This window comes from Cynocephalus volans, chromosome 9, assembly GCF_027409185.1.
Source record: "Cynocephalus volans isolate mCynVol1 chromosome 9, mCynVol1.pri, whole genome shotgun sequence".
NCBI lineage: Eukaryota > Metazoa > Chordata > Mammalia > Dermoptera > Cynocephalidae > Cynocephalus > Cynocephalus volans.
Window position 1 is genome coordinate 75,015,286 of NC_084468.1, and position 27,703 is coordinate 75,042,988.

The 27,703-nt window shown below is 40.2% G+C and overlaps 1 protein-coding gene and 1 pseudogene across 7 annotated transcripts in view; both read left to right on the top strand.

The window, feature by feature from the left end:
* The window catches only part of AFF1 (ALF transcription elongation factor 1), a 178,905-nt gene that overhangs the window by 85,513 nt on the left and 65,689 nt on the right, over positions 1-27,703 (top strand). For 5 of the 7 annotated variants that reach the window (XM_063108745.1, XM_063108748.1, XM_063108749.1 and 2 more), the window contains 2 exons: positions 8,526-8,646; positions 9,067-9,987. The exons of 1 other annotated variant lie outside the window; for it this stretch is intronic. In XM_063108745.1, coding sequence (XP_062964815.1) covers positions 8,526-8,646; positions 9,067-9,987 — 1,042 coding nt within the window. Of the gene's footprint in view, positions 1-4,613; positions 4,663-8,525; positions 8,647-9,066; positions 9,988-27,703 lie in introns of those variants that run through there. One more of the 7 variants, XM_063108751.1, reaches the window with a different exon arrangement.
* LOC134386741 (U2 spliceosomal RNA) lies at positions 13,413-13,531 on the top strand (annotated as a pseudogene).

The following is a 27,703-nucleotide window of genomic DNA, read 5'->3' on the forward strand; positions in this document are numbered from 1 at the left end:
CATCTGTCTTGCTGTGAATGTCAGGATTCACAATTTCAAAAAAATTTTTTTATGGCTAAGTAATATTCCATTGTGTATAAATACTACATTTTCTTTACACAATCATCCGTCAGTGGACATTTATTGTGAGCAGAGCTGTGATAAACATAGGAGTGCAGGTATCCTTTTGACATGCTGACTTATATTCCTTTGGGTTATATACCCAGTAGTGGGATTGCTGGGTCTACCTATAGTTGTTTGAGGAACCTCCATACTGTTTTTCATAAATGGCTGTATTGATTTACAGTCCAACAGTGTAGGAGGGTTCCCCTTTCTCCACATCCTTGCCATCATGTGTTATTTTCTGTCTTTTTGATAATAGTCTAACCAGGCTGAGATGATATCTCAGTATGGTTTTGATTTGCATTTCCCTTTTGCTCAGTGATGTTCTGCATTTTTTCATATACCTCTTGGGCTCACAATCTAATAAGGATAATCTGTAGGCGTATATGAAGTCCATCTAGTTTTGGTAAATGTAAACACAGATAGAAGATGTATCCCCAGAGATAGAGGGAGGTCGTGATATTGAGGAAGACCTTTGGAAGACACGTTAGTTCATTAGGGAACTGGCAGAGGAAAGGGCTGTGCTTCCCAGAGCTTCCCCAGTTTTTCCATGGTCGAGAGGTGAGAGAATAAACAGAAAGGGTGTTCTTACTCCAGGAGGGCTGAGGCCAGCGGAAGCCAGGTGGTGAAGGCTGTGGCATGGCTTACCCACCCAGGAGCTGTAATCCTGCAGGCAGCAGGGGGCTCAGAAGCTTTTCAATAGGTGAATGACAAGATCAGATTCATGACTTTTAGGTGTGTGGAGGTAGATAACCAAGGAGGAGGAGCCTGTTGGGACTGCACTGAAGTGAGAAGTGAAGAAGTTCACACAGCACTTGAATTTTGGATGCTCAATAGAGTTAAAGTTGGGAGATGAATTAAATGAAGTAAGAATTTTTTAAAAAACTTTAAGCTTGCTTATCTATATTTTTTTTAGTTTGTGACTGCAGGAGTTTTAAAATTTGTAGCTGTGTAATGAGACAGACTTTCACCAGCCTCATTATTTCACAGGTGTGTGATGTGGTCCTTCATGGTCAGTTGAGTGTGAGAAGAATGGCATGGTAATGAGGCCGGTCTCTGACTGATCCTAGTACAGACCAGCTTGTGGGGGAAGAGGAGCTGCCTGCATTTCTGATTGGTGCCAAGTGACCAGTGCCAACAAAGCAGGCTGTCAGAGGTGGCTCTGATCACCAGGGAGGGACCTTTATATCTAAAGGGGAAGACATAAATAACTAGTCGGGACAGATTTTGTGTCAAGTCTGTTGTCATTATGGTGTGTAGGGGGATGATTTCTGTATGTCCCTTCAGTTGGCTACAGGTAAGTACTCTTCAGCATTTTAGGGAACACTTCTCAGAGATTGAATTTTCTGGAATTTGTCAGTAACATTAATATGTTCACATTTCATGTAACATTAAAAACATATTTTGTCAACCCCTAGCAATAGACAGTCAAATCTTTGAGGTCAGAAGTCATTTCTTTTCACTGGCGTGGTTTGCGTAATTGCTCTATTTTATTTGCATGATGACTGTGCTCAGTCAGTACTAGTTTTTTATTTTTTTAATATGTTTGGAAGGCAAAAGTCTTGGTGTACTGTACATGGGGATGCATGATCTCATCTATCTGCTTTGCCTGCATCCTGCTTTCCTGTTGGAGCTGTTATATGCTCTCCTTCTTGCCTCCTCAAACACACACAGTTTCCCCCCATGCCCCATTTTAAAGCCAGTTGATGAGGAAGACAGGTTCTTGTGCTTTCTCATCTGTAGGATAAAACATGCCTCTCAAAACATATGATCTGTTAAGAGAAACAAAATAGGATATATTCACTACCCCAATTAAAAAATATCAGCTGCTGGTGTTTGAACTTTGGAACATATTCTCTAATACAGCAGTGACATTATGCTTTATGCAGATGGGTCTGTAATTATTTGGTAACAATCTGAGACTGAGTCTAGGGCCCAAAATCAGTTTTCAGAGCTTTTAATGAGAGGTAATGTAAAAATGATCAACACCCCAATATTTTTTTATCCCTGATCTTGAAGTTTCTATATGTGTATGAGGCTCTTTGTTTTTAATCAAAACTCTTAACTAGAGAAATAATGAATTAATACTTTGTTGTTGTGAAAAGGATGTTAAAATGACATGTTAACAAAATGTGCCCTAAACCAAATTACTACCTAACCTCTTCCACCCTAATGCCATGCTCTTTCTTGATAGATTTTTGTAATGTGTATCTTTTCAGGCCTTTGCTGCATATTAACACGCATGAGAAATATGTTGCATGTTCATTTAGAAAGGTAGATTAACATCTCTCTCATTGGAATTGATATGACTTTTTATTCAAGTTTGCCCAGGTAGAGTCTGTCTCAATTTAAAATTTACGGTGTATATTTAAGATATGCAAAATATCTTATTTGGCTCTGAGTCAGAGAGAGAGTTTATTATGGGTGAGAAGAATGTAAATTTCACATTCATGTATTACCCTCCCAGAGGAGAATGATTTGGCAAGAAGATATATATGGGTGATGTTTTCAAGGTTGATTTAATTTTGCAAAATGGGGTCACATAAACCCCCCTTTTAAGCATTGTAATAAATTATAGGTTGAGACTCTGCTAAAAAAAATGAGTAGCAGAGAGCACTAATACGTTGGGAATGGTCCCTGCTAATACATTGAGATGGTCCCCAGGGGCTCCTCCAGGAAAACAACTGACATATGCTATTTTGTCATTGCACTTGGCTGATTATTTTTTAATGTAAAATCAGATTCTGATTTTTTTTCTATATGCTTATTGTGCCTGTTAGGTGAGGGAAGGAGGTATTGAGATTGAAAATCTAGGAAGATTAGCTGAATGATTTTTATTGTAAGAGAGCCTGTCGCAGATTCTTTTGCATGCATGAAGCAAGAGGAAAAATTCTCCATTCTTTGCCACATTTATTCTGCCTTTAAACATGGAGCCTCTTTGATTTCTCATGTTTAGATTATATTTGGGAGTGTATAGTTTAATGGAAACTAATATTGTGCTTTGAAGTATGTTGGGTTTTTTTTCAAAAAGCCAATGTGTGAAAAATGTTTCCTTCCTGTTAGATGGTAGGAATAGAGGAACATGGAAACAAAGGGCCAGAAGCTGGACTTAAGTTACAGATGTGGCTTCCCAAATCAAACAGTGACTTGCATGGCAAGTAAGAACCCAAGCATCCTGTCCTTTTGCCTCTCTTTGTGACATTTATGTCACCATTCTGTAAGCCAGGGTTGCCCAACTTTTGTGAGTTTTATGTGTTGCTCTATCCTTTGTACGTTCAAATCAGAATGTCACAGTGCTTCTGAAACAGTAAGAAGGCTTGATCTTTTCCAGAGTTAATGTACAATGTTGATTTTAGGATTTTCCCTTTCCTTCCCGCCAGATGTCTCTTCCATGCCTACTAAGTTAAATATGTAGGAGAAATTGCCACTCTATCCTCCAAAGGAGAATTAAAATTTAAACATGAGTTCTAGAGAGAGTTGGTGATATCTCTCAGAGGAAGATCTGTGTGAAGTGACCAGTCAAGGGTGATAAATGGGTAGTCAGCTGTGCACAGCCAGCCCTGTGGGCCACGAGTTGCCATGGAAGCACTAAGTGGCATTCAGCAATCCTGCATGACTAACCTAGTTTAGCAGCAGGGCCCTTGGGAGAAGGTGCTCCCAGCTAGACAATCCAGAGCCAGCATGCTGCCCCATGTCTCAGGCCCTACTTGGGCCTTTCTATTGCCATCTTTTCCTCACCCCATGTGCTATTTCCTTTTTTAGTTCAAGGGGAAGAGAAAAAGAAATCGTTCTCAGGAATCTTTACAGAGTTGTGGTTTCTTTCCTTTTATCACAGTGTTTTAACATCCTCCCACACCCACAAGGAGAAACATTTGAAAATTCAGAGTAAATGTGCCCTGACAGGCCTCAGCATGGGGTTGACTAGATGACTATTGAGGGGCTGAACAAGCAGCTCTGAATTCCTCCGGATTTTCACCACCTCTCGGAAAGTGAGAGCATCCTGGCACGCTTCAGATTTCCAAAGGCTCATTCAGGCTCCTGTGCTAAGTAGAGTGGGGAATTTCTGTTTTCACATCAGCACAAACGTCTGTGGCACGCCCTCCTCCCTTGGCCTGCACATTTATGTTCTGCATGTGCCTGCTTTCTTGCCAGGCGTCGGAACTGAAGCCTGTGGTCCCCCCTCCGTCTTTCTGTTCACTGAATTTAAAAAGAGTGGTGGAGGAGGTGGTTGGGTGCATTCTGTAGAGATCTTTTGGTGCATCATGTTGAACCTTGAAGATGGCAGATCTGAAAGCAGGAATGTGGCTGCTGAAAGGAAGGCTACTCCCTGTCTGAAGATATTTTTGCAGACTTCTGGGAGAACTCATGGATGTCTGTTGGGTGGACAGACTTGGCACCACCCCTACCTCCTGGAGGGGCACTTCAGCATGTGGACTTGTTTTTGTGGGCAGTCAGCTTTTTCGACTTGATGTTTTTTCCTCCCCAGGTGGGGACTCCTGGACTGACCAGAAAGCTGGCAGCGAGGCCCTAGGAACATGGCCTAGGTCAGCCGTCCAGAAGGTAATGGGAGCAGAGCCCGATGTGGGGCATATTGCAGCTACTTTGGTGCAAGTTTATTTACAGCCTGTCCTTAAAAGAAATTAACACAAAGAGTCCCCTAGCACATTAGAGATGACTTGTCAACCCAGAGGTTATTGTGGGGCCAGTGACCTCAATTCTGTAAATTTTAAAAAGGCTCTAAATAAGAATTGTAGCAGTTTTTGTAATGTGAAGAGCAAGTTCATTCTGTCGGCCAGTCCTCTCTCAGAGGGCCCTTTGTTAGGTCCTTAGTTGAGGATAGACCTGTGTGGATAGGTTTAACCAAACATACATTTTGTGGCTCTGAGCCTGCTCTTTGAGACTAAGGAATCATGATTATAAGTTAGCACAGTTTCATGCACCACTGTTGTTGCCTACCGTGGCCCTGTTCAACACAGCTTGAAAGCAGAACTGTGATTGAAAATGCAAACTTTGCTGCCAGGCATTGGAATTTCCAGGTCTGCTATTTATTAGCAAGTCCATCTCTGAGTCTCGATTTTTCGCTTGAAAAATGGGATTAGGGCCGGCCCGTGGCTCACTTGGGGGAGAGTGTGGTGTCGATAACACCAAGGCCAGGGGTTCGGATCCCTACATAGGGCTGGCCAGTTAGCTCACTTGGGAGAGTGTGGTGCTGACAACACCAAGTCAAGGGTTAAGATCCCCTTACTGGTCATCTTTAAAAAAAAAAAGAAAAGAAAATTGGAGTTGATAATCTCACTCTAACTGCATTGCTGTGAAATTACATGGGAGGCTGGTGCGATGTGCCTGAATCAGTGCTGACTGAGTGACAGAGGCTCAGTGCTGCTCTGTCATCATTGTCATTTTTCTTTGTTAGCCCCCCAAAGAGTGCACTCTCTTGTGCCCCTCAGAACACCTGGAAACTCGTTCAACAAAGATCTCAGGCCCCACCTCAGATCTACTGAATCAGAAACTCTGTGGGTCTCTGTAATCTGTGTTTTAATCAGTCCTCCAGGTGATTCTGATGCTCACTGAAGTTTGAGAGCCTCTTATCCAATGCAAACTGCTGTGTTTGTGCTCAGTGAAGGAAAACCTGTAACTCACTCTATTCTAGAACAGTGAGAGAGTCTGACCAGGCTGATGGGATCAGGTTATCCTGTGTGTGTGTGTGTGAGAGCAAAAATGCATTTTTCCTCTACACAAGACAAAAAAAAATTTCCACCTTTAAAGCGATAGTTAACTTGTAATTATTCAAAGGTAATTACAGAGTTTGTGAATCAAGTAAGACATTTGCAGCTTCCTAAAATCCCCTCATTTAAAAATTCTTCCATCCACCCCTTCTTTGCCTGCACCTTAGTTTAAAAACAATGAGTGTATAGGCTGAACACAGATCTACTCATGCTATGAATTGCATTTTTTAATTTTTTTAAATTTATATTTCCCCTGATTTCAAAGTGGAACCAAGAAAAAAAATATCTGAAAAAAATGTGCCTGGGAACTTTTGACAATTTACTAAGCCATTGCAAACTTGCAATAAGTTTAAGCCAAATAAACCAGAAAGCTACCCAGGGCAACTGGCAAAACCCTATTCGGTGCCAGGAGAAAGGAGACAAACCAGAACAAGGGCTCACAGCCTACCTCTGTATTGCTGAGAATTTCCCATCTCTTTGGCCTTCCTCTGGTCTGCCCAGGAGGCTTGGTGAGAGAGACCCAAGAGGGGGTTGCCCAACACACTCTGGATGAGAGTGAGCTTCTCTCAATCTGTACCTCATAAGCTCATCCTAACAATGATATTCATGATGGCTTTCAGTGATGGCTTTCATTACTTACTGGTTTTTCAGTTGAAGGGTGATGGTAAGTTCTAAAAAAAAAAAACAACAAAATTTTTCTCAAAGTTGGTATAATATTACATATGTCTGCCAATAAAATGTTGCTGTGAGTTTTTACTTTTTTTTGAAACTAATGAAGTAAAACCGTAATTAACCAGAATCCTTAATTTAATAGGATGTCCTCCCTCTGGGAGACACCTTGATTTTAGAATCAGATAGTAATAAGCCAGTGTTAGGAATTTTGTGAAAGAATGGCCCAATTGGGTTCTTTTGTATAAATATCAAAAACCCCAATTTCATTCTAAAATAATGAAAACTGCTGCAGAAATTTCTTCTATGAGAAGTACCATGCCTTAGCACCAGAAGAGAGAGGTAAATGAGAAGTTCTATTCTGATAGAGTCCACATTCTAGGGAGAGGGGCATGGGGGAGAGAGCCAATTGATAGGTAAGTACATACTTGGTGGATTTGAGGATGCCTTTAGAATGGGGTAACATTTGAATCACCCCAGAGATTTTGCTGGAAGCTGAAAATGGGATGGGGGTGTGTGGTTGAGAGAGAAGCAGTGGAAATTTGTGTGATTGGAATGAAAGCATCAAAGTGTAGCATATCACTGAGGAACAGGGAGTAGTCTGGAGTGCCTGAAATATACTAGGTGGGTTGTAAGTGTGCCTCCTAAGTAAGCTGGTCCTGGAAGAATTGGTTATCTTTCCATAAAGTGTGCCTGGGCGGGATTGGAGCAAGAGGCTGTAATTTACAGGGTATGTTTGGGAAATGCATGTGGCAGGCCTGCAGGGGCGTATTGGCATAATTTCTGTAGTAGATCTGTACCAAATTATGGGGAAATTTTAATGCCAAAAAAAGGATTTAGTTTATTCTGCAGTAGATCCATCAAGTGCTTGCTTTTTAAAAATATGGATAGTGACTTGAGAACCAGGGCATTAGATTGGGTTTCTTTTCATGAGAAGGCTGAATTAGAGGGATAAGATGTGGGGGAGGGAGGAAGATCAGTAGGCTCTTGCCAGAGGAAATCAGGGGAGAAGTCATAAGGGAGCAAAGAAGCTGGGAAAGGAGGTGGGGAGGCTGTCTACCATCAGGGGTAGAGTTTCTACAGGTGCATAAAGTCTAAGTGAGACAAGTGAATATTTTCCTATTCAAATGGTGCTAGGAAAAAAGATTCAGTAGATTCCCTAAAAGCAAGTTTATGAAGACAAAAGTCTTTCTATAGTTCTTATTTTCTTTATTTATTATATCACATGAGAGGGTAAGGAAGAAGTGGCCTGTGTTGCTGACAGGGTGGCAAGCCCCCTTTTGGATTATATGCCAGCTAAAACTTCTTTTGGTCTCCATTTCTGTGATTTGTTCCTCAGTGAATGCATTTTAACCACTTTGGTGCCAGGGCTGATGATTTATGATACGGTGTTATGTGGTTTAGAGCAATCAGATTATAAGGAGTTCTCAGTAGGTAGAGCTGACATCCATAATTGGATTTTCTCATCCTTGACATTTGAAATGAGAAATAAAAATCTTTTTTTTGGATTTACATGCCTAAGACACTCCCAGTAGAGTGAACTAAGAATAAATGCTGTTTTGGGTGCCCGGTAATCTTTTAATTATGAAATAAGCCTTTTGATTCTAATCTTCCAAAGTGTACGCTACTGATCCAGGAAAACAGCCTTTTTAAAGTTTATATCCTGCTGACTTCAGATGAAAAGCTTCTACCTTTACCCCCTATTTTGCAAGCTGAAAGTAAAAATACATTAATCTTGCCTCAGTTCCACCACTGCCTATAAAAGACTGTTCAGTCTGGAGTCATCCTGATCCATGATGGAGGCTGTGGCCCAGAGTGAATGCCTGGGTTTCTGGAGCTGGGACCCGAGGCTGGAGGGCAAGGCCTCAGTCTAGGAGTGGATTAAGGAAATTATTCTTTCTTTAAATCACATCTTTTATCATCGCCTCTTCCTAGGCCTGTCCTCACCTCCCTCCACACATGTGTAACAAAACTTGGATAGTACTGATAAATTTTATCGTTTTTGTTCTTTTGCGGCATCTGAAACAGCTTGTACAATGACAACAGAAACCTGCTTCAAATTAGAGAGAAGGAAAGACGCAACCAGGAAGCTCACCAAGAGAAAGAGGCATTTCCTGAAAAGATTCCCCTTTTTGGAGAGCCCTACAAGGTATTTACTGTATATTAGAAGATGCAAGTCTGGTTTATTACAATATCGGACTCTGTGATAAAATGACTCAATGTAATTGAGTTCAGACGAGTCACAACTGTGAATATGAGGTACCGTATCCTAGAGGTGGTTTTTGAAAACAAAATATGAAAATGATCTGAACATTGTTAGTCAGAATTAACTAAAGTTTGTAGTTTTCTTTTGTAATGTTAGTTTCTTGTAATTAGTGATATGTGTCCATGACAGGCTTCCCAACAGAGGAACTGGGTTAAAACTACACATTAAATTCTGTATGTTACATATTAAAGTGAGGGTTTTTTCCTTAAAAATATTATGTAACATAGTTTATTAAATCATGGTTTTCCTTTTTTTTTTTTTTTTTAATTCAGTATCTAACTGTTGATTTTTTTTTTTTTCCAGACAGCGAAAGGTGATGAACTATCTAGTCGAATACAGAACATGTTGGGAAGCTATGAAGAAATGAAGGAGTTCCTTAATACCAAGTCCCACCCTCATTGCTTGGATGCTTCTGAAAATAGGTTGGGAAAGCAGAAATATCCTGTATTTCCTGACAAGGGGAGCCGCATTCCATCCAACTCCTTCCACACTAGTGTCCACCACCAGCCCATTCACACTCCCGCCTCTGGACCACTTCCTGTTGGTAACATTCGCCACAATCCAAAGATGCCGCAGCCAAGAACAGAACCAGTGTCAGGTCTCCACACCAAAAGCTATGGCCCACCAGACAACCATCAGCTGACCCAAGATCGCCTTGGTCAGGAGGGGTGCAGCTCCAATCATCACAAAAATGGTGACCACAGAGCTGTTGGAGACTGCTGTGCTTCAACGACAGACTCAGCTCCAGAGAAGGAGCTTTCTCCCTTAATCTCCTCTTTGCCTTCTCCAGTACCCCCTTTGTCACCTATGCATTCCAGCCAGCAAACTCTTCCCAGGATGCAAGGAAGCAGCAAGGTTCACAGCAGTAACAATAGCAATAAAGGCTACTGCCCAGCCAAATCTCCCAAGGACCCAACAGTAAAGGTCCATGATACAGAGACCCCTCAGGACAGTTTGGCGGTTGCCAGCCTTGGGGTAGCTCCACCCCAGCCACCTTCTCAGACATTTCCTCCCCCCTCGCTCCCCTCAAAAAGTGTTGCAATGCAGCAGAAGCCCACAGCTTATGTCCGGCCCATGGATGGTCAAGATCAGACTCCTAGTGAGTCTCCTGAACTGAAGCCAGTGCCAGAGGACTACCGACAACAGACCTTTGAAAGAACAGACTTGAAAGTGCCTGCCAAAGCCAAGCTCACCAAACTGAAGATGCCTTCTCAGTCAGTTGAGGTGAGTGGGTTTCCTATCTTGGGCAAGTCCAGTTTGAAGACAGATTTTAGATGGATGTGGGGGTGGGGAGGTGAGTCTGGCTTTTGGGTAGGGGGATTTCTTTTTGGCTTTAGGATCTTAACCTATGAAAAGCTCAGGTCTGAGATGGATTACTGATGATAGTTATTGAAGTGCAATTTGAAGAAAGGTTGAAAACTTTTTATTGAGCCATAATTTACATACAGTAACAGGTAGAGATTAAAAGAATACAGTTGTTTTGAAAAATGTATAGACCTGTAGAACCTGCAACCGAATCAAGATAAAGAATGATTCTATTACCAGAAAGTTTCAGGAAGGTTTTGAGCTGTCTTTTTTAGTTTTGGAGGACACTGGCTTTTTCAACAATGTGAAGAAAAAATTTTTTTTGATTGATACTTCAGCCCCAGTTAGTTTTTCCTGAGCTCTAAACCGTAAAAAAGTAAAAGCAAGAGATCACAGCAAAGTCTTTTATGTATATTTTTAAAAGATTTGTTCCTTGTAAATTGTAAGAACTTTGAAACTAAGGTTCTCTTCTTCTAATATTTTTTAATTTACCACCTAAAGTAGAAGAGTGGGTGTATGATGACATCTCATTTGAGAGTGAGTCACAAAAATAATACAGAATGTTATTCAACTATGGGTTTTAAAAGTAACCAAAATACTGCATTTTTTTAAACCAAGAAAAAATTCCTTTTCTATTCCATAGATAAATGGCAGCATTTTGTTTGTGGAAAATAAGCATACATCCTATCACTGATATTTTAAGGTAGTATTAGTTTTTCCAAAAATAAGATTAGTAATGCAAAGTGAAATGTTTAAAGTGAATTTTAAAGCTTGTGGTAATGTAAAGTCTGTGGTTTAGTTACATCTATTGCATAAATATTCTAATTTGCATATCTATTGCTTAAAGAATTTGTACCACCCAGATATCAATCTTACATAATGCCAGAAGGTAAAATTCCTTAAGCTTAAAAAAAAAAAAAACTTTTTTTTTTTTTTTTCTTTCAGGATTCTGGAAAGATAACCCTTATCTTCCAGGGGGAAAAAATATCATTTGCAGTGTGTCAGCCTTTGGTTTGGAAGAGGGAGGTTGGGGTTCTACCCCAGGATGTCTTCAGTATGCGACTTGTTTGGGGGCTGAGGAAAAATAAGAAAGGTGGGGAATAAAACAAATGGTAGGAATGACCAAGGTTGCAGAGCTGCACCTCTGACTTCAATTATGAGATTACTGCAGTGGGCCATGTATTGAACATTTGTGCTGTGATGGAAGGAAGGGGTTGAATGAAGGAAGAATAAAGAGTAAAATGGACATTCCTCTTCAGAATGGTCAGCCGACCTTATGATTCAGACAATAAAGAACTTTTTTTTTTTTTTAGCTTTACTCTTATTTGTTAAATAGGGTCTGTTGTATGTTCCTAGTTTAAGAAAACCAGATAAGGGGATATTCTCTCTTTAAAAAATAAAAAATAAAAATTAAAAAATTGCTTTAAAACAATTTTAAACATAGTAGCAAGTATTTGCATTGTCTATCAAATGCTTAAGTGCAAGATGAAATGCCAAAGGAATATTGGTCCCAGGGGCCTCAGGAGAGATTATAGCCTTGTGCAGAGATCAGCCTACACTCATGAAACAATTTGTTTGTACATACTCAGTCATTCTCTATCTGATTAGTAGGTGCTTGGAGAAAGTTTCAAATGTCAGCCTTCAGACGGTGAACCTGTGTAAATTTAGCCAGTAGGTTTCCCAGTAGTTTCAGGGAGAGGATCCTCGTTAACTTAAGATTCTTGGGGTGGGGGGTGAGAAGGGGAGAATAAGCCAAATTGATATTTCTCCAAGGTCTTAAAGTCTCTTGGGTTTAATATATATTTTAGACGTAGAACTGTTCGGTGGCCATGGCATATTTTCAGATGAGTGACATTTGAGATGAACAAAATCCCCCATACATCTAGTGAGAATGGGGTTTTCTCGGCACAAAAGCATCTGCTGTCAAAAACTGAGGGATGTGAACTTTTCATATGTGGCCTCCGTGGGCAGTCAGTTTTTCTTCTCATACGATGGTTTCCCCTGGTCTCTATGAGCTCTCATGTCAATGGCAACTGCGATGCCAACTGCCTGGGAGTCCCATGGTGGTGGTGGTGGGGGTCAGGCAGATGGAGGGCTCTGGGTGACCCATATTAGGGGGAATTAGGAGCCCAGATCTTGGAATAAAGAGGGAATCTGGGAAGCAGTGATGTTGGCTTTTTCTGGCTAGGTTTTGGATATGATTTAGCTCTTTGAATGAAAGTCTCACATTTCACAGACTTAGCACTAATTTTCTGTTAACACACCCAACAAAATGGATATTTTAAAAATGTTCTCAAAAAGTGTAAATTGAATTTAAAATCTGAAATTTTAATATATTGGTGAACCCAGGAAAAGCATAAAGATGGGAGACCCAAAAAACCAGGGAATTAACCTTAGAACAGGTGAACTTTGAATACAGAACCCTAGTATTAGCAATGTCCTGGGTTATTTTTGGAGGTGGGACAGAAGAGGCAGTTGGCTGTTGGTAGAGCTGAGAGAAGGAGCAATTGGATGGAGCTAAGTGGTCAGTTGCTTGATTGGTCTGAAGGTAAATCAGAGGAGATTCTCTTTTCCTGGCTCTGAGTGTGAGGATGGTTTTGGGTTTTGCAGTTTGTTTCATTTGCCACTCCCCTTACCCCCTCATGAAACAGTATTTTAAAAATGAATCCAAACAGGAAAGTAGCCTTGTCTTTTTTGGAGTTCCTTCATTCTCAAGCCACATAAGTGTGAATTCCTTACATTGCTCTCTATTCTTTCACCACATGGAAAGTACTTAGTTTTATATTTTAGTTGGTACTCAAACAAATATTCTTTTCTGGGATATGTCATTTTCACAGTTAAAACTTAGGTCTTTCCTAAGATCCTAAAGGAAAAAATTATCAAAAGGTCAATATTCTGACTAAAGAGAGGCCTGGACCACAAAAATCTGCAGTTGGTTTTCTCTGGGAGTGTCAGTTTTAGTTTTTGTGTCAACTGGAAGATGTGAAATGACCTCTCTGAGGGCAGGGCCAGGACTCGGTGATCTCATGTGGATGCCTTCCAGTTGCAGAGTTGCCACATCAGAGCTGGGCCTGCCCAGTTGGAAGGATGAGATCTTTATATCTCTCTTTCTGTCTGAGAATAACAAATGAGAGAGAAACCATGGTATCTCTGTATGAGTGTTCATGAATGTGGACCCCAAAGCGGGGGTTTGCAGGGGGGTGGGGGGTGGGGTAATGCCCAGACACAGGTTTTAGATACAGGATTTATGTAAAAGGCCTTTCATTGAAAAGGAGAAATGGAATAAACAGAGATGTGGGGGTATGAAATTGTATACTGAATTTAGAATATTAGAACTGTAAAGCATCACTTCTTGGCCTTTTGGCTAAGATCAAGTGTAGCAACTGTTCTTGTCAGTTTAAAATTTTAAAGCTAAACATAGCCGTTTCATTTTGGAAATAAAGTCTACAAGGGTGAAATCACTTAATTTTGCTAAAAGTTATAGTTAATATCAGAGCCAGAGCTAGAATTCCTAGTTGGCGGCGTTGGTGGCAGCAGTGGTAATGGTGAGATGTGTGTATTTTTGACCAGAGGAGTTGGACTTTGTCTTTTCCATCCTTTGTTTTCTTTTATTTACTCATTCATTAAATGGGTATTAAACCCCCACTGCGTGTCAGGCCCTGGTTGTATAGCTGAGATCAAGCTAGACAGGTCCGAGCTCTCATAGACCTTTTGTTCTAATGGGGGGCATTGATAATTGATATATAAACAAGAATTACAGGCTTTGATAAGAGTGCTGCAGGAAGTAAGGAGGGTGGTGAGACTGAGAAGAGCCGGAGGAGGCTGCTTTAAGAAAAGTGGTCAGCAGAGGGCCCTGTGGCTGAGACATGGAGGATGCAGAGTTAAAAGATGTGGTTCATTTCATTCAGAGGAAATCAGAAGTGCTGAGACTTGAATTTGGGAAAAGGAATGACCTTGTTAAGAGCAGAAACGAGGGGAGTATGGCTGGACTGCAGAGAGGGGGAGGATGTGAGATGGGATCGGAGGCATGGGCAGGAGCGAGACATGCAAGGCCATGCGGTCCAAGACATTTGGATGTCATTAAGTGTGCATGGAAACCACTGGAGGATTTTGAGCAGGGAAGTGACACAACTACTTCCTTTTTTGAAAATGATTACTCTGGCTCCTGGGGGGAGAAATGGGTTGGATGGGTGAGGGTGGAAGTAGGGGGACTGGTTGGGAGGTGAGAAATGATGGTGGTGTGGAGTAGGGTAGTAGCAGTGGATATGGTGAGAAGTGGACAAATCCTGGATGTATTTGGCGGGGAGCTGATAGGGCTTTTGTGGTTGATTGGAGATAGGAGAGGCCTGCGGTGAGGGAAAGTGAAGCAACAAAGAAGGCTGGTAGATGTTATTGGAACGGTACAGATGATGGGGTGATGCCAGCTACTGAGAAGGAGATGACCAGGAAAACCAAGAGCTCTGGATAATCATATTTTCAGTTTGAGATACTGTTATATATCCTGATAGAGATGACAAGTGGCAGTTACAAATACCAGTCCAACTCTGGGAAAATGTCAGGTCTGGAAATAACATATTTGGGATTTGTTTGGATATAGTAGGTGTTTAGAGCTTTGGGACAGGGCAGGTGTGCCTAAGAAGTCTTACATGGTCCCACTTCATTCCCCTCCAGATAAATTTGGCTTTTAGTCCTGATTGTGAGTGATTTCCACAATCAGTTGCTCTTTCCCTTGTGCCATTTCATGACATCAGGTAGGAACGTTTTGCTACCAAATGCTTTGATCTAATTTCCAAGACCCAAGGGTTACCTGCAGCTGTGAATTCATTGTTGGACCACTTTGATTCATTGCAGCTCTTAAGTTGAACCTTTAATTTTCAGTAAACAGCCAGCCTAACATTGGTGTGAATTAACCCATGGTGGAAAATTGTAATAGTGATTCACTTTATAGTCACATGTGTAAACTTTCTTTCCTACTTCCACCTTTAGCTCTCTTATTATCTTAAACCTCAAAAGGAGGGACTTCCCTATTATAAAATGATCTAAACTTTCAGGTCGTTTACTTTCGGGTGTGCCGATGGTGCTTATCCTGCTAATGTGCCACTGAAAACACAGTTAAGCAGCTCGCTCTTTTGTGTCATCGATTCAGCAACTTTTAACCAAAACATCTTGAACACTTACTGAGCGCCAGGCCTAGTGCTGGGGATGGGGTTACAGTGGTGGGCAAAACCAAGCTGGTTCCAATCCTCTTGGACCTTCACTGTCCAGTCAGAAACTGACATTCTTCAAATAACTACTCAGGTCAATGTGTAAATTTGACAAGTGATATAATAGAAACTACACGCTATTATGAGATTAGTAAAGGAAGACTGACCAAGAACTAAGGAGCTCGGAGAAGGATTCTCTGAGGAAGTACTATTTAAGTGAGACCTGAAGGTGAGTAGGGGTGACCAAAGTGAGGGGTGTGTGGGGGGGTTAAGGAGCAGCAGTAGTGTTCCAGGCAGAGGGAATAGCATGTGCCAGTGGCTGTGCCATGTGCTGTACAGAGACCGTTACAAGAAGTCCTGGCTGCTGCCCAGTACTGTATGTCAAAGGGGAATTTTCATTCATTCCGAAACTTGGTGTGGCACATCAGCATCATCTGGGGAAGCTGTTAAAAATGCAAATTGCGGGCTGGCTGATTAGCTCAGTTGGTTAGAGTGTGGTGTTATAACACCAAGGTAAAGAGTTTTGGAACCTTGTACCGGCCAGCTGCCAAAAACCAAAATAAATTATTAAAACATGAAAATTCCCAGGCCCTACCTTAGGTGGGCTGAGGAATCTGTATCTGTGATTCCCATGAAGTTTGTTCTATAGCCTGGAAATGAAACTGTTCCAGAATTGCTACTAGGCCATAGGAATTAGAGAGGGGTCCCTCTTCCCAGTGTTTCAAGATTCCCCCTTATATGTCTCAGACAAAAGGAACGTGCTGAATTAATGTCCTGAGTAGGACATCAGAGTAGTCTCAAGGGAGAACCGCCACCAAAGTGGACCCCCAAGACTATTCTTTCTACCTCCATAGTTTATGGTTTCCTTTTTTCTTCCCACAACATTTTCAAGTTTATGGGGAAAGTAGAAGATTCTGATACAGTCTTAACCTAGCTTTTCAGGTTCTGTTTTCTAAAAATATTTTTTATTGCGGTAACTTTATTATAACAAATTTTTATTATAGCAAATCTATTATTAGATTCCGTGAGATAGAGTTCAGTTAACTTGGGCAGACCTACATGAATTAAATGTTTACCTTAGAAAATTGATAGCAAAGCAAGGTTATCTGTGAACTGAGTTCCCTGATGATGCCTGGAGCAGATGACTTCAAAACCGCATAACAAAAATCACAAAGAGTCAGTAATCTGTATCTGCTTAGAGGTTGGCTAAATTTTAGACCTGAAAAGATCTAAATATAGAAGTTTAAAAATAGTAGCAAGTGACTGACATGTTCTAGAGCAGATGCTGCAAACAGGCAGCCCCAGAGCTAGGTTTGGCCTGCAGACTATTGCATTTTGCCTGTATAATGTGTTTTCTTTTTCTTTTTCCTTTAAGCCAGTATTTATAAACTGGAGAATTCAAATTTTCAGTTTCAAAAGAAACTGTCAGAGCTGTGTAGAGGCTGCCACCTTTAATTTCTGCAACCTGGCAATTTTTTGAAGAAATATTGCAAACTCTGAAGGAACTCTGAAGGAAATCTTTTAGGTATTATAGGCAAAATATTTTGAAAAGCTCTAAAATTGCTAGCAATGAGTTAGTGCAAAGAATAGGATTGCTTATAATAGCCCAAGAGGAAAGCAAAAAATTGAAACTGGGAAATCTCTTTGGGTGGTATTAATTGGAATTGTTTTCATTGTGCATTTTACTTTCTGTTCCTTCTCAAAAATGCCAGAAGTACATTTGGTACCAGGACAAGAAATTCCTGTTCCTCATTGTTTTCACACTTGAGATGTTTGTGGATGGTTATTGGATCCCCCCTGGGTTTCTCAAGTTGTGACTTTGCCAAGCCGTAGACATTAAACTCTTTGGGATCTTCCCAGACTGTGCGCTCTCCCAGGCTCTCTCAGAGCCACCCCGAGTCATTTTAGCTCCTCTCCAGATTAATTGTGTTTTATTTTGAGCCAATTGATAATCTTCAGGGACAGAGAAGTAGATATACCAAGGGGAGTACTGTTGATGACTGACTGGTTTTGATTTCGGCTGTTTTGGTGGTGGTGACCAACTCATGAGGTATTTAAACAGAATTCCTCCTAAGAGGATCCTGCTTCATGTTATCATAACAAGTTTACTTTTTGGCCTTGTATTTCTCCGCTCCAGTTGCCAAGAGCTGTTTGAAAATCATTTTCCAAGGTTAACTTTGCATGTTCACATTTTCCAAGACACTATAAGCAGCTATTTTTACATTGATTTTGTTCCTTTTTTTAATTGTTGAAATTAGGAAATTGACATTTTTTTCCCCACGAGAGGTTCAGGGTCCACACACATCATTAGTTTTCTCTTGAACTTCATTTAATTCCCTATTTAAGCTTGGCCTACTTTCTGTCTGCATATTTTTTTTTTCCCCCAACCCGTGGTAATTTGTCAAGCCCGTTCTAATCTCCTTTAATCCCTTTGGCTGAAGGGTTTTGAGGTTTAGTGTTTTAATCTAGGGGCCTCAGTATTTAAGTAATTAGAGGTCCTATTTCTAGCTCTATCTTTTAGATAAATCACCTTAGGTTTTTTTAAATCCCAATTTACAAGTAATAGAACTCTGAGAATTCAAATTGGGCAAGAATTTGGAGCTTTGAATTGGACTGCATGAATAAAGAAAGGAAAACATCCTTTATTTATATGTCTTGCAGTTATTCTTACAGCCTCTATCTTAATGGCTTCTCTTTTTCCTTAGAGTTTAATTTTTAAGACACTTTACCACAAAGCAAATATTCACTATTAATTTTTTTTCCCCACAGAATTCCATGGTATAATTTATGTCCAACATTTTTTTCATGCTAGAGAACATCCGAAGAAATTATTTTTCCTATTTTCAAATAATCGACATTCTTATAAAATGTTGAACTCTTCCCTGTCAGGAACAGTTTAGTAATAGAAGGATTCACATGTTACATTCTAGGTTTCTGCCTTTTCAGTCAACAAATATTTGAACACCCACTAGATACAAAGGAAGCTAATGGGAGAGAAAGACATACACAGTAAACTTATCATGACATAGCATAAAAATGCCAAGTATAAGAAGTATAAAAAAGATAGTATGGAACTATTAATACAGCAATATAATCCTGGTACTGTTTTGTTGTTCACTTTATGGTGATAACTGTTCAAAATGGTTTATGTGTACAAACTCATTTAATACTCCCAATGATCCCATGTCGTCAGCACTATTATCACCCTATTTTACTGAGACAGGAAGCTGTACTTTTTTTTTTTTTTTTTTTTTTTTGGTGGCTGGTGGGTAAGGGGATCCAAACCCTTGATTTTGGTGTTATAACACCACACTCTAATGGACTAAGCTAACTGGCCAACCCTGTGCATTTTTATTTTTTTTTTTATTTTTTTTTTTTAAGAGTTGACTTTTGAAGCACTTGGGTATTGGTGAAAGTACATTCCAGGCTAAAGGTTTAGGGAGAGAAAAGACATAGAAGCTGGGCATGGTAAGAAGTTTCATAGGAGGAGTTGGGCCTAGGGTTCCAGGAGATTGGGTATGGGCAAGGGGAGCAATGGAGAGATGAGTCTGCTTAGCGAGATGGAGCCAATGTTTGAAGTTGTTTAGTTACTTGTTGAATAAATTAGACAAGAACAAGAATCATTAATAAAAAAGTTACTTTGGCTTCATGGCAGACAGCGTAGCACAGGGTTATAATTCTGTGAGACTTTGGACAGGGAACTTAACCTTACTGTGTTGTCAGTTTATTCATCTGTAAAGTGGGTCTAATAGACTGAGATAATCCATATGAAGTGCTTAGAACAGTGCCGCGTACATAGTAAGAGTTAAATTGGTGGGGGTGGGAGTGAGTAGAGTTGAAATTTGAACTGGGCTTTAAGAAAACGAATTTGGACAGGGAGTTATCAAAACAAGGAATTAGTGATGTTGGGGAGGTAGTAAGACTCTGAGCATATTAACTTGTTTTTTTGGAGTATACAGTTGGCCCTTCATATCTGTGGGTTGCACATCCATGGATTCAACCAACCACAGGTGGAAAATATACAAAAAAGTAAAAATAGATCGTTGCATCTGTACTGAATACATACAGACTTTTTTGTCACTGTTCCCTAAACAATATAATGTAACAGCTGTTTACATGGTATTTATATTGTATCAGGTATTTTATTATAAGTAATCTGGAGATGATCTAAAGTATATGGGAGGGGGCAGCCCCAGCGCCACCATGGCGACCGGCAAGCGGGAGGTGGTACCGCCTCTTTGGTCAGTGGAAGCCCGGTTGGTGGCACTGCTTCCCGACTTGCTGGTCTTCAGGAAGCCGTGGGGATCAGAACCCAAGCTTACCACGTCCCAAGGCGTCCTCCTAGGTGTCCATGTGATGGGATTTACAGCATTAATGGACAGGTTCAGTCTGACCTGCAAGTAGGAACATGACATGGATAAACTGGCCCACATCTTCAGTTATTACATTAGTGATATCGAGGAGCATATTCTCTGTTTTGGAGCGGATACCCTAAATATCACAGGGAATGTGTTCCTGGCACTCTGGACAGTGGAACAGAGTCAACATCATTACCCTGGTGGTAAAATGCAGTCTGGAGATACAGGAGAAATTTGGGATCTGTCATACCAGAGAAGGCCAGGACCTGCAGCTAAAGATGGGTAGTAGCTCCTAAAATAGTGATCCAATTGGAAGAAGGAAAAAAAAAAGCACTGTGAAAAATTCAAAAGATAAATGACAAACTGGGAAAAAATATCTGCTACTCAGGTAGACAAAAGGGTGAATTTCCATTGGAAATCAAGACTAGCATTCTAAGAGAAAAATGGACAAAGGACATGAGTAAATAGTACATAGACAAAGCAGTATGTTTTTTAACATGTAAAAAGATGGTCAACTTTACTCATAAGAAAAAGGCTATTTGAAAGTACATTGAGATTATCTTTCTTACCTATAGATAGGCAAAAATGCAGATGCTGGATAACACACACTGTTGGTGAAGCTGTGAGGGATGGTGGAGTGAACAATAGTACAACTTCTACGGAGGGTGATTTGGTAATCTTTATCAATATTACACATGCATTTATTCTTTAACCCACCAGTCCCTGTTCTGGACGTTTATCCTATAGATATACCTGTACATGTCTGAAATGTCATATGTATGAGGCTATTTTTTGCAATATGGTTTGTAATAAAAGACTAAAAACAATCCATCTATAGGAGACAGGTTAAATAAGTGATAATATGTCTTCTCAAAAAAATAAAAAGTATATGGGAGGATGTGCATCGGTTATGTGCAAATACTACGCCATTTTATATCCTAGGGCTGGCTGGTTGCTCAGTTGGAGTGAGGTGTTATAACACCAAGATCAAGGGTTCAGATCCCTAGACCAGCCAGCTGCCAAAAATTAAAACTTTTTTTTTTTTTTTTTTTTAATATGTATCAGGGACTTGAGTATCCTCAGATTTTGGTGTCTGCAGGGTGGGTTGGGAGGGGGAGGGGTGCCCCTGGAACCCTACAGATAATGAGGGAGCACTATACTTTAGAAATGTAGGTGGGATCAGATCGAGGGGGGTCCTTAAATTCTCAGTTAAGATGTTTTAGGTGGATAAAGCCCTGAAAATTTGATTTCTTTTTTAAGTATTAAATATAAATACATAAAAAGCCCAGGGAAAGAGAGCATTTGCTTAGAGGCTATTAAGCCTCTAAGAACTGGTTTGCCAAGGTATTAAGCCTCCCCTGTGCTCAACATTTCCCCCTCCCACCCCTGCCGGATGGCTTAGGACCTGGGTGAGCTCACTCTGAACAGCCACATTCCCGTGGCTTGGCAGTCTCTGGTGTCCCCAGTGTCCGGAGCACTTGCTTATTTGTTTCTCTCTTGATTGTCACAGCAACTTTATAACTTAGGCAGGGCAGTTGGCATGAATCACTATTTTACGTGCCATGGAGTTAAGTCTCTCAGAAGCTTAATGATTTACGCTAGTAAATGGCTGAGATGGGGGTTCCTATCTGGCTCCTAGTTCCAGTCCTCCATCTACCACAAAACATGGTTTCCGTGGAGCGATGATGGTCTGTGTAACACTTCTGTTTACTGAATTACGAGCGCTCTGTTTTTCTGTGTGGCCTTGCCTTCATGTTGACACCTGATGAATCATGCAAATATAGGGTGGGACAGTCAAATGAGAGGATGATTAAAACTCAGTTTTGGTCTTGGTGGCTGTGTAGTTTGCTCTGAGGCCTTAAGCCTTTTTGCATTTTAGAAAAAGGAAGCCGCCAGGCTGAATTCTCTCAGTTCTTTTCCTCTACAGTGACTCAAAAAAACCCCAAATGAACAAAAACAACAACAAAGAAAACACAAACCTTATCTACACCACCATTTTCCTCTCTGCCTTTGATCTCACAGAAGGAGGTGTTCTTCCCTTTGTCCTTCCTCTGAATCCCCCCACCCCCTTTGGTATTTGGTAACCTTAAACCTGTCCCCCATCACTCAGGCCTTTCCTAATAGTCTATAGTTACATTTAGGCCTTTCCCAGCTTAAAGAGCAAAACAAAGCCTTCACTCCTGTGTTACTCTAATTACTACTTTCTTGTTCCCTTCAAAGCCAACTCTGGACACGGAAGCAGATAAACATTCTGAATCTTCTCCTCCCATCTGCTCTCAGCCGGTTGCAGGATGGTTGTGCCTGGGCCACTCCCCTATCCCACTGGTGGCAGCCACCAGTGGCCTCCTAATGGCCAAATTCAAGAGGCCTTGTCCTACCTGACAGCCCTGTAGCATTTGACTGTTGCCTGCCATCATCTTAAACACTCTTCTCCTTTGCTGTCTGTTTTTCTCCTACCTTTTTGGACATGCCTTAATCTCCTTTGGAGGCTGCTTTCCCCACCTCTTCCCCAGAGGTCTGTCTTCACCATCTTTTCTCATTCTGCAGCCTTTCCCTGATGACCTCATCTTCACTGAAGTCTTCAACTGCTGAAATGCTGATGACCATCAAACTGATTTTTTCTTTTTCTATTTCTTTTTTTTTTTTTTTTAAGCATAAAACTCTAAAAAAACTTTTTAGATCCTTTTATGCACCTGCACGCTGGGTTTTTCTGATAGATGCTGCACAGGAATCTGTCTAAAATGGATTTCATTGCATCTTCCTTTCCCTGCACCTCTTCACACACACAAAATGTTCTCTTTCCTCCTGGTCATCAGTCTCAATTTCTTTCTGTCACCTACTTTTTCTATTTGGCAACTCAGTCCTATGGCTGTTACTTTATTAATGTCCATGGAAAGCTTCTCCTTTTCTCTGTCCCTCGCTGCCACATCTTTAGTTAAGATTTTTATCATTTTTCTTGAGCCATTAGAACTTCTTTCTAACCCATCTTCCTGCTGCTTTTCTTCTTTTCGAACTATCTGCCACACTATTCCACACGAGAGTGGTTTTATTCAGTGGAAATCGGAGCAACTCATTCTTAAGACCCTTCAGTATCTCTCCTTTGTCTTTAGGATAAAAATCCAAATGTCCCCATTTGCCATCCCAATGGGACTCTTACCTGCCTTTCCAGCCCTGAGTAGTGGCCCTCCTGCCGGTGCTGCCTTGTCCCCTGCAGCCCCTCACACCCTTTAGAGGCGACGTTCCTCTTTTGTGCTCCCGCTGCTCAGGCCTCTGGTTTCAGCTCCCTTGGCTTCATATTCTGTTTGTGTGTCTCTCCGGGCAGAAACTAATTGTGTTTCATACGCTGGTTGGTCTTTTGTGTTCAGCATGAGTGAGGAGTAGAGCAAAATGGGAATTTTGCTGCACTGTGCTCAGCTCGAGGACTTCTTACCCGTTCATGTTTGTTCTGGAGTCTGAAAGATGCTAATCTGTTTTAAATGTTTGGCTGAGCAGGGGGAAACAATATGATATGGGACTGAATTTCCTATTTAGGATACTTGGCTGGAAAACAGGCATTCGCTTCAGCATTTTTTTTGAGGAATTGTTTTATCATTTTCTTCCTAAGTATTTCTCAAGTAATTTTAGGCATTCCTACATTGTGGGTTTGAAAATAAGCAGCCTAATCTGTTCATTAGGAGCTCGTAGTTGAGTTCCAGCCTCATAATTGCTGTACTTTTCAATATTGAGTTTGGAGACTAAGCAGATTGTTTTGCGTACGATAAAAATTGGAAAGTAATGATTTTATGTATCTGTTATATATATAGATGCCTTTTCTGTGGTAAATTAGATACCAGATTTCCTTTAGTATATTTTGTTTTGTTTTTTTTTTTTTATAAAGGATGCATATAATAAAAATTGCTGTTACTCTAGAAAAGGATTCTCAATTTTAAATATATTGCCACTGAGCAAATCACTTTTTTGGGAATGAGGCAACCAAATTGGGTGGGGCATTTACTCTTCTTGACCACAAAGGTATCGTTAACTGGTATCCTAGTAACTTACGAATTATTGACCCTGGAAATGCCTAACAGACAACCTGGTCTTAATTTTCTAGTGAGATTAATGGTCTTTCAGTAAAGGGTGAAACAGAGACCAGGGTCCTTTATCTCCCTTACATTCTCTCAAGATTCTAGTGAAGTAGTTGCTTAGAAAGGAAAAGCACTGGTGTGTTGTTCTGAACCTAACTTAGTCTTTTATTATTTTATGACTCACCTGTAGTCCACAGATTTGTTCCATGAAAGTGATGTAAAAAAAACCCAAAAAACTACACTGGTTTGTTTTGCTTAGTTGCTTTATGTTTCTAGTGGTCTGTCAGGCTGTGTATGCCAATCCACAGAAGCAGGCTTTGGCAGGAGCTTGTGTGGCAGAGAGGAGACCATAATGGTAGAGTTGTGAGGCTGCCTCATACTTTGTCCCCCCAGGCAGAGGGCCTAGTAACATAAGAGATTCTTCTTTTAAAAATGATAAGCATATCTCCCAGTCTCTCATTTTCCCATTCCCCCACTTGCAAGAGATTAAAACCAACATTGGAGAGTGGTTGCCCACAGAAGGGCAGTGTCTTGAACTGTGTATTGATTTGATTGAAAAATTCTAAAAATTAGTAGACTTAACAGTGAAATCTGGACTTTGGATTTTTCATGAAAACTTGAAAGCATTGGTAACATAGGACTTACATTCTTGCAGAGCAACAGTTGGCTGACCCCTCAGATGGGGTGTACACTGTCTTGCCCCGGTCCTCACTGGACCCTTTGTATCACCCGCTTGATCCCTGTAAATATTGGTGTTTTCTCCCTTTGAATTAAAGCATTTCTATATCAGTGTGATCGTTCCCCACTTTGGACAGACCCAGGAGATGAGATCCCAGACACTCAGAAGACATCTTTTCAGAAAGATATGTAATGAAATGTTCTTAATGTTATCTAGTTAAAGTAAAATGTGATTGATTTTCAGACTTCGAAGGGCTAGTGGGTTAACTCAGTTGGTTAGAGTGCAGCCTTGTAACACCAAGGTCATGGGTATGGATCCCTGTATTGGCTAGCCACCCCCCAAAAATAATAATAATAAAATTTAAAAATTATGTAGAATAGGACCTACTTTACTTTTTTTTACCCTGTAGCTAAATACGGGGATATTTTCCCATAAGCCTTTTATGTATGATTCAGGCACTTGTTCATATTTTAGCTGAAGAAAAACAAAAACAATGTTAGCCTACTTAATAACTTTTCTCTTTTTAAATGGCTCTACCAACAAACTGTGGAATTTGAATTTTATCTTCCTTGTCACCAAGTCGAATTAGTTTTCTTGAATGTGTAATGAGGAAGGGGGTGGTTATCTTACTCTGTTTGTGCTGCTATTAAAAAAATACCTTAGACTGGGTAAAATAAATAAACATTTATTGCTCACAGTTCTAGAATCTGGGAAGTCCAAGATCACAGTGCCAGCAGATTCAGTGCGTGGTGAAGGCTTACTCTCTGCTTCCAAGATGGTGCTTCTTGGCTACGTCCTCACATGGCAGAAGGGCATACTGGTGAAAGAGGATGAACGTTGTGGCCTCACATGGCAGAAGAGATGGAAGGGATGCAGGGGTGAACTTTCTCCCTCAAGCCCCTTTATACGGGTACTAATCCTATCCAGGAGGGCAGAGTCCTCAGGGCCTAGTCTCACCTCACAGTGGCCCTACTTCTTAATACCATCACTTTGGAGTTTAAATTACAACATATGAATTTTGGAGGGACACATACATTCAAACCATAGCAATAGTCATTGATGTTCTTCTCAGCTCTAAGATATTAGGGCTCTCTTTAAAAAGAAGTCTGAATTCTAGCAATTAAACTCTGCTGAAATTACTTTTTAAATTTTTGTAGCCAATAATAGGAAGTTTGTTTTCAACATTCATTCAGCAAATAAGAGCTTTTTTCCTTCCTTTGTTCTTAGCAACGTTGATCCTTTAATTATATAGACACCTCATGTTTAAGTTTCTATAGGGTACATATAGGCACTTTTTAAGGGCTGGGGTGTGACTGGAAAATGTCCAAACTGTTCTTCCTTGTTGATGTCATTTTTTCTCTAGAGGTCTGATTGTTGAGAATCTTGATATGTTGACAATGCTTATTTATAATTAGGGATGAATAGTAAGTATGGAATAGAACATGTAATCTGTTGAACGCTAAAGACTCTTTGGATGTTGTTGGAGGGAAGAAATAGATACTTTGTTTCTTTTTGTGTGTGTGTGTGTGTGTGTGTGTGTTTTGGAGTAATTAGATGGGGCTTTTAGGCATTATGGTTGGTGGTTAAGAGCATGGATTTGAGATTACGGAAGAACTGAATTTGAATCTTACCTTTGCTTTGTATAGTACTGGCTGTTATATGACAGGAAAATTACTTAACCTGTTCAAGCCTCAATTACTTATCTGTAAGATAAGAATAATAGAATCTTCCTCATGAGATGTTTGTCAGGTTTAAGTAAAAAATGTACGTGAAACTCTTAGATCAATGTCTAGCAATATAGTAAGCACTTAATAGATAGCTACCGTATCTACGTCATTATTATCGTAGTTATTTTAACATTGTCTAAATGTATAATTGTAGTAGATTCACCTCTTCACCTTGGCTTAGAATCTAAAGTTTTGGGAATTTTTGTAGTTTAAAATGTTAAGGTTTTGGCAAAATATGAATGGAAAGTAATGTTTCTAATGGATGGAGCTACGGAGTCAAAATGCATAGGTTCATTTTTTTTCACATTTAAGTGGTACGGTACTACCTGAGCTACAGGGCTCTTGTGAAAATTCAGTGTGATATATTTGTCTGACATATAGTACTCTGGGGGATGTACCACTTTCCCTATGTCATGAATTTGATTTTAGTTGAGTTTTAAAATATGCTTTTTCAATAAAAGACTTGAATAAATATTTTGTACTCCTAATAAAACATTGAATATCTGCTGTATTTTTAGAATTCGAGAATTATATTCAGTTCTGGGCTTTCAATTGTATTTGGACACTGTGACAAACATGAGAAAAAGTTATAGTACTGAAAAAAGTGTTAATTTTGTGATCTGGGTCACAAATTCACTAAGGATAGGTGTTAAGAGTAGGCATATTTTTTATGTAATTTGTGAAGGCTTCCTGAATCTAATACAGAGGATGGGCAACATTTGTATAGCCTAATTGAGTAGGACAGTTTTACAAAGTAGTGAAGTTACTACAGTTGTACTGTAAAGATATCAACAGATGTCCCAAGAGATTCATTCAGCTTTTGGTTCACACAGTATTGATTAGTACATGAACTTCTTTAAAACAGTTTGTGTGTGTTGGGTGGGTGGGGGGAGCAGCGGGCTGGCTGGTTAGCTCAGTTGGTTGGAGCAAGATGCTGATAACACCAAGGTCTAGGGTTCAATCCCTGTACCGGCCAGCCACCAAAATAAATAAGATATTGGAACAACAATCTTTATGTACCTTAATGTGAGTTAGAAAAGAAAAAAATACAAACCCAATGTGTCAAATCTAGGGTTTCACAAAATATCATTACTTAGGTAAAGTCAAGTAAACACATCAGTTGATTATCTTAAAGAAAATTGTACAGGTAGTATTATAATGTGGTATCACTATCAAAGTAGTGTGGAAATGACTGATGTTTGGACAGAACTGTTTTGGACCATCCTCTTGAGTCTTGCGGGAAAGAATACATAAAGTCCAGTTAGAAGTGGGACAGTGTCAGCAGAAAGTAAGCTTGAGGCCTGGAGGGGACTTTTCCTTGCCTTCGCCATTGAAGGTCTTCTCGTGCTTGAAGAACTTAAATCACTTCAGAATTGAATATTGCCCATTATTTTCTTCTCCCTTCCTCTCTGCAGCCCCTTTCCCCCCTTATTAAATGTTTTTACTACTAGCTGCTGCTGCTAATAATACTATGAAATCTCTCTTGAGTGAGGAATATTTTTTTAGAAGGCTTTTATGATAACTTATAAATTTATTTCTCACTATGGCAGCAGGTTCTGCAGATTATTAGATATACATGATTCAAAGGATATTGGGGCTG